Source organism: Zingiber officinale, chromosome 5A (assembly GCF_018446385.1).
Source record: "Zingiber officinale cultivar Zhangliang chromosome 5A, Zo_v1.1, whole genome shotgun sequence".
Classification (NCBI taxonomy): Eukaryota; Viridiplantae; Streptophyta; class Magnoliopsida; order Zingiberales; family Zingiberaceae; genus Zingiber; species Zingiber officinale.
Window position 1 is genome coordinate 99,174,639 of NC_055994.1, and position 20,404 is coordinate 99,195,042.

Here is a 20,404-nt window from a genome sequence, read left to right on the forward strand (position 1 = left end):
TCGCACAAGATAGGTTTTCCATTTCACCAAATGTAGACTAGCAGTAAGCATATAAAAAGAGTTGTCATAGCATTCATAGATTTCACAGAGAAATCCTCAACGGCTTTTAAAAGTCATTCTGCCCTGCAGATCCACCACCATATCCAGAATTGCCACCATAACCGCCGCCGCCATAACTACCGCCGCCGTAACCACCACCGCCACCGAAACCACCTCGTGGACCAGCAGGCCTTTCATTAGCATAGCTAACTCGAACACTTCTGCCTTGCAACTCCTGATCATTAATGCTAAAATGTCAGAACACTTGTATCTATTTTGTTTTGGGAAGAACTTAAACATCACCAGGCTTTTGTAACCCCAATGTCATGAAAGAAAGGGTTCATACCTGCCCATCCATGCCAGCCACCGCTTCACTTGCTGATTGATCGCTCTCAAAGCTGACAAACCCAAAGCCTCTCGATCTTCCTGTGTCTCTATCAGTAATAACTCTTGCTGCATAAATAATAAGGTTACTTCCCAGAGTTGATCACACGTCTACTTGATGTAAAAGCTTATGATTTTTCAGCTGTGAGCAATCATGCGGCTTGAGCATTCATTGCATTACAAAGGCAGTCGCATGACATGAAAGAAAGACAAAGTTCATATGTAGTTTAGCTACCTTCAATCACATTTCCAATTACTAACTAGTTCATAGCTACTAACCTTCAATCACATTCCCAAAACTGGCAAATGCTTCCTTGAGTGTTTGGTCATCAGTACCCCAAGAGAGTCCTGACAGCAACAGGTAAGGATAAAAATATATAAGGCATCATACAAAAGATGTTCTAAAACATATTACTCACTACCAAGTAAATCATGGAAAAAAAAAAGAAATCATACCTCTGACTAAAAGTTTTTTTACATATATAGATGTGCTAGAATGTATTGTATTATTCACTTATAAATAAATCATCGGGGAAGAATAAAAAAAGGAATATTACCTCCAACAAAAAGTTTTGTAGACATATAGCGAAAAGAGTTAAGCATCTGGAAAGCCTCATTTGATCTGCCTATTACACTATCTTTAAGAACTCCTTGCCCGACTAAGCCACAAAGTTTTCTGCAAAATGCCATCTTCCCCTTCTATTGTTCTGTTAAAGATGGATTATTAAAATTTTGAAATCAATGTATGACGAGTTCCTGTAAATCTGTAACACTAAGTAAACATAGCAATACTGCAATCACAGGACTATGATTGTCTAATAAAACCCAGCTGAAGAGCAAAAAAATAGTGCCAATTTAACAAGACAGATGAATCAACTATGTCGTCAACTATAATACCAAATGTTACATCTTTGACTTCACTGCTTTTTGTAATCTACTATCAGCTTAAGTTTGGCTTTAACATTCTTAATCCCAAGGGATTCTCATACTGCAAATTAACTGAAACCATATGGGACTTTAAATCTGCAACCTATGTGCATCTGGATTTAGCATAGAACATGCATATACAATGATAAGGAAATGTAAACCAGTAAATGAGACAAGTTGAAAAAACACTCAAGCCATCCTAACTCAAAACAATACAAATTTCAACCTAATAATAGACCTGGGCAATCAAAATTATCCCTAACTCAAACATTATAAGAATACACCATGCATTAAGAAATTACTTCTTTGAATAATAATGATAGACCAGGAAAAGCCTCAACATTTTAATAATAAAAAATTGACCTTAGTTTGAGCTTTAAGAGACATAATCCATTGTACTTCTTTATGATCTTACAAAATCATTTATAAATCCTTAATTTGCTGGAATCAAATCAACATTTTTCATGAATGAATCAATGCAAGACAAACATAATTAAAAATAGAAAATGAATCTCACAACCATAACATAAAATGAAATCAATTTAGTGGTTCTTGATGGAAAATCATCACAAAAATGCAATCATGATATGCTGTTACAACTTCATCATGCAGAAGCATTTCTTAAAAATAAATAAAGTTTAAGAATGAAGGAAACAATTACAAATAGGTCATAATTCAGGTTGTAAAGTTTAAGAAACAGTGTACCTAAAATAGCAACTTTCAACTCAAGTAATAAAAATAAAAGTCTTCTTTTTTCAATAGCCAAGGGTACTATTCTCTAGTAAGGCCAGAGTAATCAATACGAACACAGGTCATCATTTTTAGTTTCTACAAAAAGTTTCTTGTAGCAAGCAAGGATATGCACGATACTATAACAGAACAGTTTGGAACACAACTAGCTTTTGCAATCAAAAACATTTTAACCAATGCATTTGGGTAAATACTGGAAACAATCGTTTTAGAAAACCAGTCACTGCAACCATAAATATCTCAACCAATGCGTTTGGGCAAATACTGGAAAATTTTAAGAAAACTATCAGTCGCAACAAGAAACTTCTTAACTACTGCGTTTGAACAGTGGTTGAGGCAGTTCATTTGTTGAGGGCATGATAAAATAATCAGAAACAATTGTTTTTTCGAAGACAATAAAGCACATCTCATTCACTTGTTAAATTCCCCATCTGACTGCCTATTAAATTATTGCAACACCCTGGACTGAGGGTCACGCAACCAGCTCTGGTTTCACAATCTGGTCTGGTATAATATATGACAAAATCTATCCAACCGTAAAGTCAGATAATCGACTTCAACCATCCACTAAGATATCAGACAAAGAAACACTTGCTACAATATCAACGATCTTCATATTTAGTATACAAAGCATAAGTCATGCAACCATTTATCTGCTCAATATAGAAATAGCAAAACGTTATCTTTATAGAGAAGTGAAAGAGGAAAATAGAGGGCGTCTACGCCGTGCTTACGAGAAAACACAGATTTAAGTCCCAACATCAGAAACACGGCCAGAAAATGAAGAAACTTATCGATTCTAATAACCATAAACGTTGAAAAAAGATAAAATCGACCGGAGACTAACAAAGGTAAGTAAAGAACGAACCTTGCAGATGCCTCAAGCGGATCTAGAGAGACCGATGGGATAAGGGTTTTAGAAAAGATATTATTAGAGAAACGGAGGCCGCTAGGGTTTATTTAACCTTGTCTTCGTTGGGATCTTTATACTTAGGTTTTGAGCGCCGCCACGTCTTTACGAAAATATCTCAGGTTCTTTTCATTTTTACTCTTTATAGTTTCATTTTACAAAGTAAATCCTCAAATTTTTATTTTGAACAGCTAAGTCCAACGGATATTACATTAATCCATTACAAACCGATTACATACATATTCAAAAAAAAAACAAATTTAAAAGTTGAATAGATAAATATTTTGGCATACAATTTTAGATTAAAAAAACATAATTTATTGTAAAGAAGTATTAGATTATTTATTCTTTTATATCGTTTACTTGCATGAAATAAAATGATTAATTTCTCTTATTATCTATTGAAATAAATAGATGAAAGAGATTTATTTTTCCCTTTCGATACTTAAATTATTTTATTTGTTCTATATTTCCACCAGATGTTATAATATATATTTTATTTATTTTATAAAAGCATGTCTAAATTGTTAGGACCAAAAGTAGCTAGAGGGGGGGTGAATAGCTCGTCGCTTTCGTTCGGTGCTCGGCGTTGCTTGTTCCCTCAAAGATGTGCAGCGAAAAATACAGAAACAAACACACAACGCTAACACGGTTGGTTTTACTTGGTATCCACCTCACAAGAGGTGACTAATCCAAGGATCCACACCAACACACACACTCTCCACTAAATAAAACTCTCCTTTATGGTAACTACCAAGGGCGGAGAAGCCCTACAAGACTCAATACAAGAAGAGAGGGAAAGGATACAAGAAATACAAGCTTACAAGCTTACAATGAGTACAAAACCCTAACCCTAGCTTCTCTTCTTGCCTTTGATCCGCCTCTTGACTTGGAAAGCTTCCAAGATCCTTCAAGAACTTTGTGAGCGCTATGGAGGAGTTGGCGAGAGCTCTGGAGTGAATCGGAGAAGTTCTGCTTGCAGCCATCGAACGCCTGCAGCTATAAACGACGCCAACGGTCGGATCCCGATCGATTCGAATGTTCCCAATCGATCGGGGAGGCTTTGGATCGATCCACGGATCGATCCAGAGCGCCTCTGTGCTCTGGAAACGCGCCTGGATCAATCCACGGATCGATCCAGCGCTTATCGCGCGAAGCAGCCGCGTCCCAATCGATCCACTGATCGATTGGGACCTCTGGATCGATCCACGGATCGATCCAGAGGCTCTCTGTTCGCTGGGACAGGTCTGGATCGATCCTGATCGATCCAGAGCCTGGATCGATCCAGCACTTGATTTTTGTCCAAAACCAAGTCCCAAACCTCCCAAACCAACATCCGGTCAACCTTGACCTGTTGGTATGTCATGCCTAGCATCTAGTCACTCCCTTGACCTGCTAGGACTCCCTTACCAAGTGTCCGGTCAACCCTTTGACCCACTTGGACTTTTCTCTGTGCCAAGGTCAATCCCTTTGACCTACTTGGACTTTTCTTTCATGCCAAGTATCCAATCAATCCTTTGACCTACTTGGACTTCCCAGCACCAGATGTCCGATCATCCTTGATCCATCTGGATTTTCCCTTGCCTGGCTTCACTCACCAGGGCTTTCACCTAGCTTCACTCACTAGGGTTTTCCATCTGCCTAGCTTCACTCACTAGGACTTTCACCTGGCTTCACTCACCAGGATTTCCATCTGCCTAGCTTCACTCACTAGGACTTTCACCTGGCTTCACTCACCAGGATTTCCATCTGCCTAGCTTCACTCACTAGGACTTCCTTCTGCCTGGCTTCACTCACCAGGACTTTTCTTCTGCCTGGCTTCACTCACCAGGACTTTCATACTGCCTAGCTTCACTCACTAGGTCTTTCATTTTGCCTCTTCCCAGTCAAGTATCCAGTCAACCTTGACCTACTTGACTCTTCTTCAATCAATATCTTATTGTCAAACATCTAAACCCAAACCAAGACTCAGCTTGGTTACCCAGGTCAACCTTGACCTGAGGGATATTGCACCAACAATCTCCCCCTTTTTGATGTTTGACAATACCACAATAACACTTACAATCCCATATGTAAGTTAGGCTAATCCCATAGCCTCCTTCTTCATGCCACTAGGTAATGAAAGCATAAATTTAACCATACATTCTCCCCCTATTGGCACACATCAACCCATCGTTGGACACACATCAACCTATGCTCCAATTCTGGGCACACTTCAACAAATCCATTTGTTGAAGACTCTCCCCCTGAAGAGTTGCTCATCGTTGTTCACAACATCACTCGTTGTGATTAACACGATAATGAAGGTCCCATACCCTTCATTTATCCTTAACTTCTCCCTCAATGTAGACAACTACCCAACCTTGAGCATTATCTACAACATGAGTGTCCACTTGAAATAATGAGGATATCCACTCCCCATTTCTCCCCATTTCAAGTTTAAATGCTCAACCTTGAGCAAGTTCTCAAATGAAGGTTAACCACCTTCCAAGGTTCATGAAAAATAATTTTCATGTCTTTAAAGAGTCTCTCCCCCTAAAGACATGGTGGTAACTTCTGTCATTGCACCAACAATGACTTGGAATCCCTAAACCATTAGGAAACCCAAATTTAGAAGTTTTGAGGTTCAAATATTCAAAATTTGAAACAACCTCAACCTAAACTTCTACTTAGGCTTCGTTAACCAATCCATCCTTGTTTTCAACATGAAAACACCCTTTGTATGTATACAAATGTATTTAAGGGGTTTGGAATGGTTACCTAGACTCAAAGAGGTTCAAAGATGCTGAAATCAGGCCTTCCCAGCCAAAATCAGCAACTTGGATCGATTGGAGTTGGGTTCCAATCGATTGAACCTTTCTGAATCGATCCACGGATCGATTCAGACTCCCTGGATCGATCGGCTGATCGATCCAGCGAGCTTCTGCGGGAATTGCCGTTTGAATCGATCCACGGATCGATTCAGGAACTCCAATCGATCCATGGATCGATCGGAGCTCTGATAGTTGCTGAAATTCCATTTCAGTCAACTTCAGAAACCCCTAGAAAATTCTACAAAAATCCAAAAATTATGAAATTTCGTGTAGACATTGTTTAGGGCATACTTAATCATGGAAAAATAGCTTTCTATGAAAATACATCATATTTTCAAAGATTGACACAAACTTGAAAACTTGCAAAAACTTTAGTGTTTTTCTTCAAGTTTGTGTCTAACTATTCAATGGTGATTACTATCAAAAGATAGCCTTCACCAAGGTTTTCCAAAAACATTTTAAAAACATTTTCAAAATCAATATCCCATCACATTCCTTGGGCTTAATGCACATGACTTGTACATTAGCTTTCCCAATGATGGGAAGACACATAACTATGTGTTTCGATGAATTTAAAACTCAAAGGAATGCACTAAATCAACATCTTGAGCTTTGTTCATCATCCTAACATCTCACTTGTATATAATATGCACTAAAACACATACAAGTCACCTTAGGGGTCTTTGTGAGATGTAGATTTTGGTTTTTGCCCTAATCTAGGGATCATGCATATTTATCTAGGCATTTTAGAAATATTAGACATCCACCTACGATGTCACTTGTCAATAAGTGTCGTTAAATGTCATTTGTCCTTAATTACAAGGAATTAAACTTAATGCATGATTATGTTATGGCATACATCAAAAGAAAATAATTTTCAAAAGAAAATATCCTATTGCTACATGATGTATGAATGTCATGACATGGTATTTTTGGATTTTTCTTAATAAAACATGAATGTAAAAATAGACATGATGTCATGACATATGATGGGCAAACAATCATGGCAAGATTTAGCATAAATAAAATATACCTAGATTAACTATCTAAGTATCCTTAAAGTCTTAGCTAAACTTACACCTTAAACCTAGATTGCCCTAAAGTGCTACAAGAGAATGCCAAAACCTAAATTGGCATTTCTAATTTCCTTTATTTAATGTATGCCAATTGAAAGTAAACATGTCCTCAAATGTTGGCATATTCCATTTTTCCTCAAGAGTAGCACTTTTAAATTAAGGCTTAGTTTGTCTTTAATTTCCTAAGAACATACCAAAATCCCAACTTGGTAGTTCTTGTGTTTTCTCAAATTTGTGCCACTTTAAAATAAAATCAATACTTCTCCAATTTGGCACATTTACTCTTTCAAGGAGTAATCAATAATTCCATTTCATTTTCAAAGGTTAACTAAAACCTTGAAAATGCTCCTTGAGTGTCAATTTCCTCAAAGTTGGGTTAACTACCCTTCTAATCGGAGTTGACACTCTCTAACCCATCTATGGGGTAGAGAAGATGCTCCTAGGAACCCAACACCTATTGGTGCTCCTTGGATGCTCTAGGTACTCACTAGAGATAACTTCCCTAGATACCTTCCTAGTGACCTTGTTGGGCTTCTTAGAAGCCTTGGTCACATTTTCTAGGTCAACTCTAGGGATAGCCTCCCTTGTAACCTTGTTCGTGACTTTCTTAGACTTCTTAGAAGTCTTAGTCACTTTGGTTGCAAAGATACTTCTAGGGATATCTTCCCTTGTATCCTTGACTTGACCTCTAGACTTAGGGTTCGTTCCATAACTATATGGAACCCTATGATAACTAGGCACATCCTTCTTGGCTTTTGGTTTGTATCCCAAACCTTTATGGCCATTGGATGGCTTTTGTACCCCTAAACCTAGGTTATGCTCATTTTGCCCTAATAGGATATTTTCCATCCTTTTTAGGGTCTTTTCCATTTTATCAAGTCTTGACCTCAAGACTTGATTTTCTCTCACTAAGTCCTTAGTATTTGACCCATGAGCATTTTTGTTTCTAGGCTTGTATCTAAAATCCTTAGAGTTTTTGCCTAGGTTTTTACCTACATTCCTAGCCTTAGGGATAGTAGTTTTGGCATGTAGGGCCACATGCTTTTCCTTAAAGCCCTCATGCTTCCTATTCTTATGGTAAATCGCATTAAAATGATAAACATTTGACCTAGCATGCTTTTTATCATTTTGCAAGGGAATAGACTCAACGAAAGTTACCTTCCTTTTTACCTTGGAGGCTCCCCCTTGACTAGTGCCTCCTTGAGCCTTGACCATCTTCTTCCCCTTGGGGCATTGACTTCGGTAATGCCCTTTTTGTTGACACAAGAAGCACACAATGTGCTCCTTGCTCTTCTTTGTCCCGGGGGTGGTCTCCTTGGGCTTCTCCTTGCCCTTTTGTGCCACTTGGCCTTTCTTCTTGGCCAAGTTGGGACACTTGCTCTTATAGTGCCCATGTTCCCTACACTCAAAACATATTATATGATTTTTATTATTAATTGAAATATTTATACCTTCTTGTATAGGGATGACACTTGCTCCTCCATTTGATATTTCTTGAATTTCAGAGGTGGCACCATCTTCCTCTTCTTCACTTGACCCGGATGTAGAAGCTTCTCCTTCTTCTTGATCCGGTGTCACCAAGGATTGCTCCCCCTCAATCCTAGAGGTGGAGGCTTCATCATCTTGAATATGAAACAAGGAGTATGCTCCCTCCTTGTTCCCTTCGTTGCATTCCCTTGAGGATGAAGCATCTTGGATTTCCTCTTCTTCGGAGGTTGAGCATCTATCAACCTCGGAATCCTCCTTTTGGTCTTGCTCCAAAGAGTCACCCTCTTTGGATTCTTCATGATTTTGTACAGTGGAGGTGATCTCTTCATGAAGCTTGGCCAATTTGCTCCAAAGCTCCTTGGCATCTTCGAATTCTCCAACTCGAGCCAAGATGTGGCTAGGCAATAAGTTGACCAGAAGCTTGGTCACTTTGTCATTTGCCTCGCCCCTTTGAATTTGCTCTGAGCTCCATCTGCTTTTCTTTAGAAGCTTGCCCTTTGAGTTCATTGGAGCTTTGAAGCCTTCCATTAGAGCAAACCATTGCTCTATCTCCATCATAAGAAAGTTTTCGATTCTTGATCTCCAAGAATCGAAGCTTGCCGATGTGTATGGTGGAGCCACCCTTGTGTCAAATCCAAGTCCATCTTGAAATTGCATCTTGAAGTTGAGCTTGATAGAATCTTGAACTTGAAGAATTTGCTCCAACTTCTTCACCCTCTAGCTTTTCTTGATATGTTTGCCCCTTCCGGCGGTGATTCCAGTGAAGAGCAACCTTGCTCTGATACCACTTGTTAGGACCAAAAGTAGCTAGAGGGGGGGTGAATAGCTCGTCGCTTTCGCTCGGTGCTCGGCGTTGCTTGTTCCTTCAAAGATGTGCAGCGGAAAATACAGAAACAAACACACAACGCTAACACGGTTGGTTTTACTTGGTATCCACCTCACAAGAGGTGACTAATCCAAGGATCCACACCGACACACACACCCTCCACTAAATAAAACTCTCCTTTATGGTAACTACCAAGGGCGGAGAAGCCCTACAAGACTCAATACAAGAAGAGAGGGAAAGGATACAAGAAATACAAGCTTACAAGCTTACAATGAGTACAAAACCCTAACCCTAGCTTCTCTTCTTGGCTTTGATCCGCCTCTTGACTTGGAGAGCTTCCAAGATCCTTCAAGAACTGGCGATCTGAGCTTTGTGAGCACTGTGGAGGAGTTGGCGAGAGCTCTGGAGTGAATCGGAGAAGTGCTTGCCGCAGCCATCGAACGCCTGCAGCTATAAACGACACCAACGGTCGGATCCCGATCGATTCGAATGTTCCCAATCGATCGGGGAGGCTTTGGATCGATCCACGGATCGATTCAGAGCGCCTCTGTGCTCTGGAAACGCGCCTGGATCGATCCACGAATCGATCCAGCGCTTATTGCGCGAAGCAGCCGCGTCCCAATCGATCCATTGATCGATTGGGACCTCTGGATCGATCCACGGATCGATCCAGAAGCTCTCTGTTCGCTGGGACAGGTCTGGATCGATCCAGCACTTGATTTTTGTCCAAAACCAAGTCCCAAACCTCCCAAACCAACATCCGGTCAACCTTGACCTGTTGGTATGTCATGCCTAGCATCTAGTCACTCCCTTGACCTGCTAGGACTCCCTTACCAAGTGTCCGGTCAATCCCTTTGACCCACTTGGACTTTTCTCTGTGCCAAGTATCCGGTCAATCCCTTTGACCTACTTGGACTTTTCTTTCATGCCAAGTATCCAGTCAATCCTTTGACCTACTTGGACTTCCCAGCACCAGATGTCCGATCATCCTTGATCCATCTGGATTTTCCCTTGCCTGGCTTCACTCACCAGGGCTTTCACCTAGCTTCACTCACTAGGGTTTTCCATCTGCCTAGCTTCACTCACTAGGACTTTCACCTGGCTTCACTCACCAGGATTTCCATCTGCCTAGCTTCACTCACTAGGACTTTCACCTGGCTTCACTCACCAGGATTTCCATCTGCCTAGCTTCACTCACTAGGACTTCCTTCTGCCTGGCTTCACTCACCAGGACTTTTCTTCTGCCTGGCTTCACTCACCAGGACTTTCATACTGCCTAGCTTCACTCACTAGGTCTTTCATTTTGCCTCTTCCCAGTCAAGTATCCAGTCAACCTTGACCTACTTGACTCTTCTTCAATCAATATCTTATTGTCAAAAATCTAAACTCAAACCAAGACTCAGCTTGGTTACCCAGGTCAACCTTGACCTGAGGGATATTGCACCAACATAAATCTTTCAAAATATATAAAGTTATGATTCATAAGGAATATTGTTTGATTATAATAAAAAAAAAATTATTTATATATATATAATAATTATGGGTACTTGGATGACAACTTAGAGATTCTACCATAATACCATAACTCAGGGGATAAAAAAATTATAATGTATATATAAAATTATTTTAGTGGTCCTAAGATAAAATAAAATATATAATAATAATAATTATTATTATTGGTGATATATATAAATAAATAAATTTGGATAATATTTTAGAATTCTTTTGAGAGATAATTTTATTGGGCATTAGACTAGATAATTTTTTTAGGGATCCTAATTTAAAAAAAAACACATATGTGAGATCGTCCCTCACATGATCGTCCCTCACATATGTCATCGGTCGAATGTCGCCCATTGAGCTTTTCGGTGAGCCGCTTGGCACCTCCTACCCTTGGTAAGTGACGTTCGACAGATGACTTACTTGAGCCTTTCATTGGAACAGTTATGACGTTGAGCTGGCATCGCTTGTCCGATGTCCTTGTTCATGGGACTAGGCTTGCCTCCTTCGGTCGAATGTCGCCCACCGAGCCTTCTGGCGAGTCGCCTGCCACCCCCGACGAGCAGTGTTTGGCAAGTAGCGTGCATGAATTTTTCGTTGAAACTCGATAACCTTGAAATCGAGAAAGATCTCAAAAATATGAGATAATCGTATTCTAGGTTGAATTCCTGAATTGATGATGTTTGTGTCAATAATGCAAGATTACTCAAGAATCAATCATTACCTAAATCAAATAATTTTTTTTATTTATGAATAATTAAGATTATCAATGATAACATCTAATGAAACACATGATTCCAAAGAATCTCACAAATTTGAAAGATCAAAGGTTCTCAACTGACGTAATTACATCCGAAAAGAGAAAGAAAAAGAAAAAAAAAATAAGAATAAGAATAAGGGCGGCATTGATTCTATCCTTGGGAGTATGATGTTGTTCTTTCGGTCAGGGCCAGCAGTATTCGAAAAATCTCCAATATCTCCATGGCGATATTTTTGACCTTAGAGCCAGTGTAAATTGAACGATCAACTAAGCAAAAGTAGGCTTAATGCAAGTCGGAACAAATAATCGTTGGAAATAATGCTCACGATGTTCATGTTTGCGCGAAGTTCCTCGAACCATGAGGTCAATCCTTGTCCTTTAGAACACAAGCAATGTAAATGCAGGCAATCATATGTGGCGGGTGTATAACAATAAGATCCATCTTGTAGGTATCAATGATTTACGAGACCCCTGTCAAGCACATGATTCAAAGAAACAGAGATGTTCTTATAAAATCGAAAATTCTTTGTTGCATTTTGCTTAATCTAGTTTCACTCATTAGGGTTTGACTTCATTCATCAGGGCTTTTACTATCTAGCTTCACTCACTAGGGTCTGACTTCACTCATCGGGGCTTCCACCACCTAACTATTAGAGTGTATACTAAATGTCTAATTTTTGTAAACATTTATTTATGAAATAAAAGAATCACATTGGTCAAATGTCTACATTTTATTTGTTAAGTATAGTTGTTCAATTAATTTATATTGTAGATAGCATGGTGTGTGGTGTCACACATAGAAGATCATGTTATCAGTTCTTTATAAATTATAAACAGTTGCTCACGACTAAGATGGAAAGGAACAAACCATTGAATAGTCGTACTGTAATTAGGTATTAGTTTATCTTGACTAATAAATTACACTAGTACACTCTAAGTGTATTGAGTAGGATCATTTTAGATAAGTTCTTTTTATACTGACTTAATAAAAGAACTAGACCTTAGTTATTATGGAAGTATGTGCTCTTAATTCTAATATAATAACAAGCATATATATTTAGTATTTATTTCTTTAATTTATCAAAGGGTGAGATTTAGCTCGATAAATTAATAGGCCCGATAAGTTAGGAAATGATATTACTTATAATGTGTGTTGTTGATTATAAAAGGAAACTGTATCCTAGTAATCTAGGTTGAGAATGTCCCCAAGAGGAACTCATAAGGATTGTCATGTTAAACCATGCAGGTGGACTTAGTCCGACATGACAATAAGGTTGAGTGGTACTACTCTTGGACTAAGACATTAATTAAAGTGAGTTGTCAGTAACTCAATTAAATTAATGGGCATTCGATATCTTAAACAAAGGGAGACTAACACACTCATGATAAGAAGGAGCTCATAATGTAATTTGGGATTGGTGCGGTAGTGCAATAATAACTATCTAGTGGAATGAGTTATTGTTGATGAACTTGAGTTGTGTGTTTGGGGCGAACACGGGATACTCAAGCTCATCGGAAGGCCAAAACCAATTTCTCCTCTAGGTCCCTGTCGTAGCCTCATTAATGCCTCAAGTCCACTCATGAAAAACCCTTCTTGGTGTCCAAGAGGGGGCCGACCCATGACTTGGTGACCAAGCCATAGGGGTCGGCCAATTCCTTCTCAAAGGGGTCGGCCCTTTGCTTGGTGTCCAAGCAAAGAGGGGCCGACCACAATAAATTCAAATAGGAAGGGTGTTTTGAATTTTTAAAATCTTCTCTTTGTAGAAATCTACAAGTTTTAAAAGAGAGATTTTAAAATTAAAAACTTTCCTTATTTGAATTAGGTCATATGGCTTAAAAGAAAGTTTAAAAGTTTGAAAACTTTCCTTTTTTAACCATCCTCATGGTTTTTAGAAAAAAGGAAGATAAGTTTTAAATTTGAAACTTTCTATTTTTGTAACCATGTTAAAAAAGGAAATTTTAGAAGAGAAGTTTTAAATTTTAAAACTTGGTTTTAAATTTTAAAACTTTCCTTTTTTAACTTCCACAATAGTAAAGAGAGCTTGTAAAATTTTATAAAAGGATTTCTTCTTTTATAAAATTTTATAAAAATTATTTTTCTCCTTGATGATGTGGCCGATCACCCTTGCTTGGTGGCCAAGCAAGGGGTCGGCTAATCAATCCATGATTGATAATTGAATCAATCAAGAGGAAAGAAAAGGTAAAATAAAAAGGGAAAAGGAAAAACAAGAGGATGATTTTTTTTTTTTTTTGTAAAAAAGCATTCCTTATTTGCCTTGAGCAAGTAATATAAAAGAAGGGGAGGAGAGACCTCATGAATTATCAATTCTTATTCTCAAGTTGGTGCTTCCTCTTGTCGCCTGCCCTCTCCCTCTCTTTTTCCCCTTGCTCTTTTTTGTTCTCTTGTGGTGGTGGCCGGATTTTAGAGAAGGAAGAAGAAGGCTTTTGGATGGTGTTCATTTTGGAGGATCGTCCCTCACACGACGTCCAAGGCGAGGCAAGGAATACGACAGAAGATCTCGAGGTTATTAGCATATAAAGAAAAGGTATAACTAGTAATTGTTTTCCGCATCATACTAGTTATTTTTCTTTGTAAGAATTCCAAACACAAGAGACATTAGATTCTAGTTTTTCGAATGTGTAATTCGTGTTTGTGTTTTTTTATTTTTCAAATTTGTGATTCGATTGTTCTTTTTGGTTAAACCTAATGTTATTTTAGGAAATTAAATATTTAATTTCGTTAAAAGGTTTTGTCGAGGCAGCGGTGAATGCTCCCATACCCAAGAAGGCCATGTGCCTTGCCATGTTTGTCCTGGTAACCGATTTTCGAAATAGATATTCAATTGAATTTGTAACATAGGTTGATTTGGATCAATAGTGTTAAGTTCCTCTTGCGATCCAAGTCTAAACCATTAAAAACAAATAAGTTAAATTTGGAATCAATAATGTTAAGTTCCATTTGCGATTCCTAATTTAACTTCTAAAGAACACAATAGATTGTTTAGGAAAGGTTCGACACTTGTACAAAATTTTTGTACAGTGGAACCGGTACGATCTTCCTAGGACCAACCAACAATTAGTATCAGAGCTAGGGTTTGCCTTTGTGTGTTTGGTTTTCAAATAAATTATGCACATGTCATACATAATTTAGGCAGGATAATAGTAGGATGTACTAACTTTGTGGTTGCAGACTCCAACTATTATGACATATAGATATTGTGTGTGATTGGACCCTTGGACATGTCAAAGGCATTATTTTTGTGTGTGCATGATTGTATGTATCAAATACAGCAGGAGTTGCATGTATTAGTTTTAAAATTTTACTTTTTTGTTCGATCTAGAATACATGTACATTTTTTGTGGAATATAGGATCGATATATGTAAAATTCTATATTTGCCGTGGATCATATCCTTGCGAGGTGTGGTGCTATTGAAGGACTAGAGGCGCAGCGGAATAAGAAGCAAGATAGATGCGATGACTGGACCCAATGGCGGTGGCTAAAGATGGCAGCAGTTAGGGTCGAAACACACGGAGGACAGTGATGAAAAATGTCATAATAATTGGAAAATTAATTTCCACATTTATTGCTTTTATTTACTATGATTGTGTGTGTGCATGTGATATATGCTAGTATAGGTTAAAATTCCTCACCTTAAATAACTAAGTGGGAGAGGGATTTTTAAATAAATTCCACGGTCTCCATTACTGGTTTGTAAGTGATGCAACAAGTTTGCGTGTTGGCTCTAATTGCCTCCCTCCACAACGGATGGGTTTGTTACGGATCACTAGATCAAATTTCCTTTATGAATGGTTATAGGAAATTATTTAGTAGCGTGTGATATTCTCCAACTGAAGTGGCACAATCCTATTTAATGGACTAAGTATCAAGTAATGGTATACACTTAAACGCATTCAATAGTATCCTCCCCAACGGAGTCACTGCTATTGTTTTATGTGACCAAAGTAAAATCAAATATTAATTTTATTTGTCATAAAGTTAGGATGACAAGATAATAAAATTAATAGGTAAGACCCTCCTCTTACAAATGTTAAATTTGTATACGTCCACACTAACGTGACATACAAAATTCACGGTGTTTTGAGGTGTTGGTAAATTTAAATAGTATTGTTTGAGAAATCAATATTATTCTAAATTTAGAGTCCTGACCAAAATTTATTTTGTGATTCTTAGGATGACTTTTCAACCCACTGACCATTATATTAAAAGAGAACAGACTTACTGGTCCCAACTATATAGATTGGAAAAGAAACCTGGATATTGTCTTAACTGCTGAAAGCTATAAGTTTGTACTGTCAGAGGTATGCCCAGATACACCTAATGGTGATTCTACCCCAGAGGAGATTGAGTATCATAAGAAATGGGTAAAAGTAGATGAGATGACGCGGTATTACATTTTGGCTTCAATGTCAAATGTATTGCAACATCAGCATCAAGATTTACCAACTGCTTATGATATAATGAACAATCTCAAAGAACTCTTTGGGCACCAGAGTCGGACTTCTAGGCAAGAGGCAATGAGAAAGTTAATGACAGCCACCATGTTAGAAGGGACACCCGTAAGGGGTCGTATCTTCAAAATGATGGCTTATCAGAATGGAATACAAGTCCTTGAAGGTGAAATCGTTGGGGAAACCCAGGTCGATATAATTTTTCAAACGCTACACAGAAGTTTTGAGCCGTTCCGCCTAAACTATAACATGAATAAAAGGGAGTATACGTTGGCGGAACTTCTGACAGAACTACAAGCAGTAGAAGGTATATTTCGTCACAGTTCTCAGATTCACTATGCTGAAAATGGTTCTACTTCTAAGTGGAAAGACAAGAAGAAGAAGAAGAAACAGGTCTTTTCAGCAAAGAAGGTGAATAAATCTCAAGGTACAGGACAAAAAGTTGGAATGAAGAAGCCGAAAGGCAAGTGCTTCATCTGCAAGCAGTCAGGACATTGGAAGACAGACTGCCCTCATAGGAATCAGAACAATAAAGGTATATCTCATTCTCTAGTAGTTGAAACATGTTTAACGGTGTTATCTACCAGCACCTGGTGTGTAGATACGGGAGCCACTAATCATGTCTGCAACTCTTTGCAAGGGTTCCAGGAAACCCGACGACTATTTGAAGGAGAGATAACCGTCTATATGGGTAATGATACTAAGGTGGCGGCTGTTGCAGTAGGAGACGTCTACTTATCTTTTGATAGGAATAGAAGTTTGGTTTTAAGAAATTGTCTTTATGTACCCAGTTTTAAAAAGAATTTAATTTCAGTTTCTAAACTGTATTTGGATGGATATTCTGTTTCTTTTAATAGCAATGTGGTTATAAAGAGAAATAGGGTTATTATCTGTTCTAGTGCATTGGTTGGCAATTCATATACTTTAAATCCAATTTCTTCCACAAAGCAAAAAATGAAAATTAATAACACATCTTATAAATCCAATAAGAGAAAGGAACCTTCGGAAATGAACCAAATATATCTTTGGCATCTAAGGCTTGGTCATATTAATTTAAGTAGGATTCAAAGGCTTGTAGCCGATGGACTCTTGGGTTCATTAGAGTTGGAAAACTTTCCAACCTGTGAATCTTGCTTGGAAGGTCAAATAACCAAGAGACCTTTTAAGGTCAAGGGGTATAGAGCCAAAGATGTGTTAGAACTGGTTCATTCTGATTTGTGTGGTCCTATGTGTTGGTGCAACCTTAGGTCTGTTGATACAGTCTGACCTGGCTGTTGTTTTGATGTTGACACTGATTTAAGTTTGTATCAGATATTAATTAAACTCAGACTGATTAATGATCAAGGTTGATCATGAGGAGAGGAAAAGTCCAAGTACGGATACTTGACACGCAAAGTCAGAGAGGGCTCGGTAGCTCGTTCTCTGGACCGGATGAAGTCGGAGAGGGCTCGACAGCTCGTTCTCCGGACTAGTTCAGAGAGGGCTCGGTAGCACGTTCTCTGGACCGGATGAAGTCGGAGAGGGCTCGACAGCTCGTTCTCCGGACTAGGTCAGAGAGGGCTCGGTAGCTCGTTCACTGGACCGGATGAAGTCGGAGAGGGCTCGGTAGCTCGTTCTCTGGACCGGATGAAGTCGGAGAGGGCTCGGCAGCTCGTTCTCCGGACTAGGTCAGAAAGGGCTCGGTAGCTCGTTCTCTGGACCAGGATGACGTGAGGTTTTAGGGCTGGGACTAGTTCAGAGAGGGCTCGGTAGCTCGTTCTCTGGACCGGATGAAGTCGGAGAGGGCTCGGCAGCTCGTTCTCCGGACTAGGTCAGAGAGGGCTCGGTAGCTCGTTCACTGGACCGGATGAAGTCAGAGAGGGCTCGGTAGCTCGTTCTCTGGACCGGATGAAGTCGAAGAGGGCTCGACAGCTCGTTCTCCGGACTAGGTCAAAGAGGGCTTGGTAGTTCGTTCTCTGGACCAGGAAGACGTTAGGTTTTAGGGCTGGGAGGCTCTAAAACTAACTCAGGGACTATGGATCGGTCTGTTGACCGATCCAGTGATACTTTGGTTGACTTGATTGATCGACAGACCGATCCAGTGATACCTTAGGTATCTGATCGGTTTGTGGACCGATCAGAAACCTCACAGAAGCTTTCTATGGGTTATCTGATCGGTCTGTGGACCGATCAGTTAACACACAGAGTATTTCTCTGGGATATCTGATCGGTCCGGTGACCGACCAGAGATAAGCAACGAAGCCACAGAACCGTAGGGGGATCGGTCTGTGGACCGATCCACGCACAGGCTGATCGGTCCACAGACCGATCAGACACTTCCCGGACCAATCAGGATGAGTCCTGATCGGTCCAGAGAGCTATGGATCGGTCTGTTGACCGATCCACAACTTGTCGTTTGTTTCTGCTGCTTCTCTGATTTTTCTGATTCACTTCTGATTCATCTGATCAAATCATCTGCTGTGAGATTTCTAAGTTACAGGTTGCAGGTATCGTGTTATTGGTCAATTTCAAATGAAGCTCCATCAGAAGAATAAAAACAAGTGCCCTTTATGCTGTATTTCACTGCAAGTGATGCAATTCGAGCTTCAACGTTCACTGGCCGCAATCAGTTGGACTCTTGCTCATTGGTTCGAGCTCAGAGACACCAGTGAAGACCATGGATGGTATTGGTGTGAGTTCAGAGAACCAGATGAGAAGCAAGAGCGATTGGCAACGCCTGAGTTGGTTGCAGCGATTCGACACAGGTGACAGTGATTCGGGACAGTAAGAAAGCAGAATAAGAAGAAGGAAGAAGAGAGGCTTGCTAAGGTTCTGGAAAAACTCTCTGTCGATCAAGAGGCTGTGTGTGTTGTTGAGCTCTTGGCCGATTCCTTCTGTCCTTGCATTTGTGCTTCGTGGCTGTAAGTTCTTCTGTTCAATCCTTTAGCCACTGAACTCTGTAAGTAATTATGCTTCACTTTCAAATCTATATTGTGATCTTTGTGGAGAGGTTACTCTACCGAGAAGGAGAAACATTTAGCCGGGATTTGTCCGGGGTGTGATCTACCGAACGATCAAGGGATCGTCCACCTTACGGACACGCCGAGGAGTAGGGGCAAGTTATCCCCGAACCTCGTGCATGCTTGTGTAAGCTGTGGTTTGTGCTTCTTTCCTTGCATCAGTCTTATTTCTGTTTATTTCCGCTGTGCTAACAAGCTTTTGTGAGGAATTGATTGAGTTTTTAGTGGAGGCTATTTACACCCCCCCCTCTCTAGCCATCCCAAGATCCTAACAAGTGGTATCAGAGCAAGGCGCTCTTCATCTGGATTAACACCCTAAAGAGCAAGAAGATGGCTATGAAGGAAGGTTTTAGTACCAATCGTCCACCCTACTTCGATGGAGCGGACTTCCAATATTGGAAGAGCCGTATGGAGTATTATCTCAAGACCGACATCTCCATGTGGTTCTCGGTCAAGGAAGGTTTCACACCTCCGAAGGATGAAGAAGGTAAGGAACTAGAGTCATCGAGGTGGTCCGCTGAGCAAACTCGCAAAGGACAAGCCGATGTCAAGGCGGTGGTCACACTACAATGTGGAATAGCCAAAGATCAGCTTGTCAAGGTAGGTCCATTCGTGAGTGCAAAGGATTTGTGGAACAAGCTCATCGAGCTCCAAGAAGGAACTCAAGACTCTCGGATCGCCAAGAGAGACTTGTTCCTAAACCAACTACAAAATCTCACCATGAAGGAGAACGAAACGGTAAGTGAACTACACGGAAGGTTCAAGGAGATCATCAATGGTCTTCATTCCGTGGATGAACGTGTAGAAAATCGCGATCTCGTAAGGTACGCTCTCAAAGCTTTTCCAAGGAATGCCTTGTGGTCATCTATGGTAGATGCCTACAAGGTCTCCAAGGACCTCTCAATTGTTAAGTTAGATGAATTCTTTTGTGAAATGGAACTTCATGAATTTGCTAACAAGGGTCAAAAAGAGAAAGGTATTGCTTTAGTTGTAGGAGAAAAGAGCAAGGATGGAAGGAGGAAGAAAGAAAATAAGAAGGAGAAAGAAATTCCTACATCCTCATCCTCCTCCGAGTCCGATGATGAAGGTGAATCATCATCAAGCGAGATGGCCAACTTCGTGAGAAGAATCATGAGAAGGAGCCGAAGATACAAAGGGAAAGGTAAGTCTATTGATCAAAATATTGATAAGACTAACGTTACTTGTTATGAGTGTAGCAAGAAAGGAGACTATCGGAGCGAGTGTCCGAAACTCAAGAAGAAGGAAGAAAGGGCCAAGAAGAAGAAAGCTCTCAAAGCTTCTTGGGATGAATCCTCCTCAAGCTCATCGGAGGAAGAGAAGGAGAAAAGCACTCGTCAATTAGCACTCATGGCAAGGGAGGACTCGGACTCCGGAAGTGATACATCAGCCGCGGCCTCATCATCTTCGGATGATGAAGAGGTAACCTCTCCACTTTTAGA

General features: G+C 39.8%; 1 protein-coding gene across 1 annotated transcript; it reads right to left on the minus strand.

Moving 5' to 3' along the window:
* Positions 1-3,119, minus strand: LOC121981191 (glycine-rich RNA-binding protein 4, mitochondrial-like). Its single transcript, XM_042533593.1, has 5 exons — positions 2,969-3,119; positions 981-1,130; positions 703-771; positions 386-492; positions 1-274 (listed from the first exon to the last, which is right to left on the minus strand). The coding sequence occupies exons 2-5, from the start codon at positions 1,111-1,113 to the stop codon at positions 107-109; spliced, it is 477 nt and encodes a 158-aa protein (XP_042389527.1). The 5' UTR covers positions 1,114-1,130; positions 2,969-3,119; the 3' UTR covers positions 1-106.
* Positions 3,120-20,404: the final 17,285 nt, after the last annotated feature.

Excerpts from the sequence above, each read along its gene's own strand:
- LOC121981191 (XM_042533593.1), bottom strand. The coding sequence starts at position 1,113 with ATGGCATTTTGCAGAAAACTTTGTGGCTTAGTCGGGCAAGGAGTTCTT. Across the intron at positions 493-702 it reads TTTTGGGAATGTGATTGAAG|CAAGAGTTATTACTGATAGA; the intron begins GTTAGTAGCTAT and ends TTATTTATGCAG. Across the intron at positions 275-385 it reads TGGCTGGCATGGATGGGCAG|GAGTTGCAAGGCAGAAGTGT; the intron begins GTATGAACCCTT and ends ATTAATGATCAG.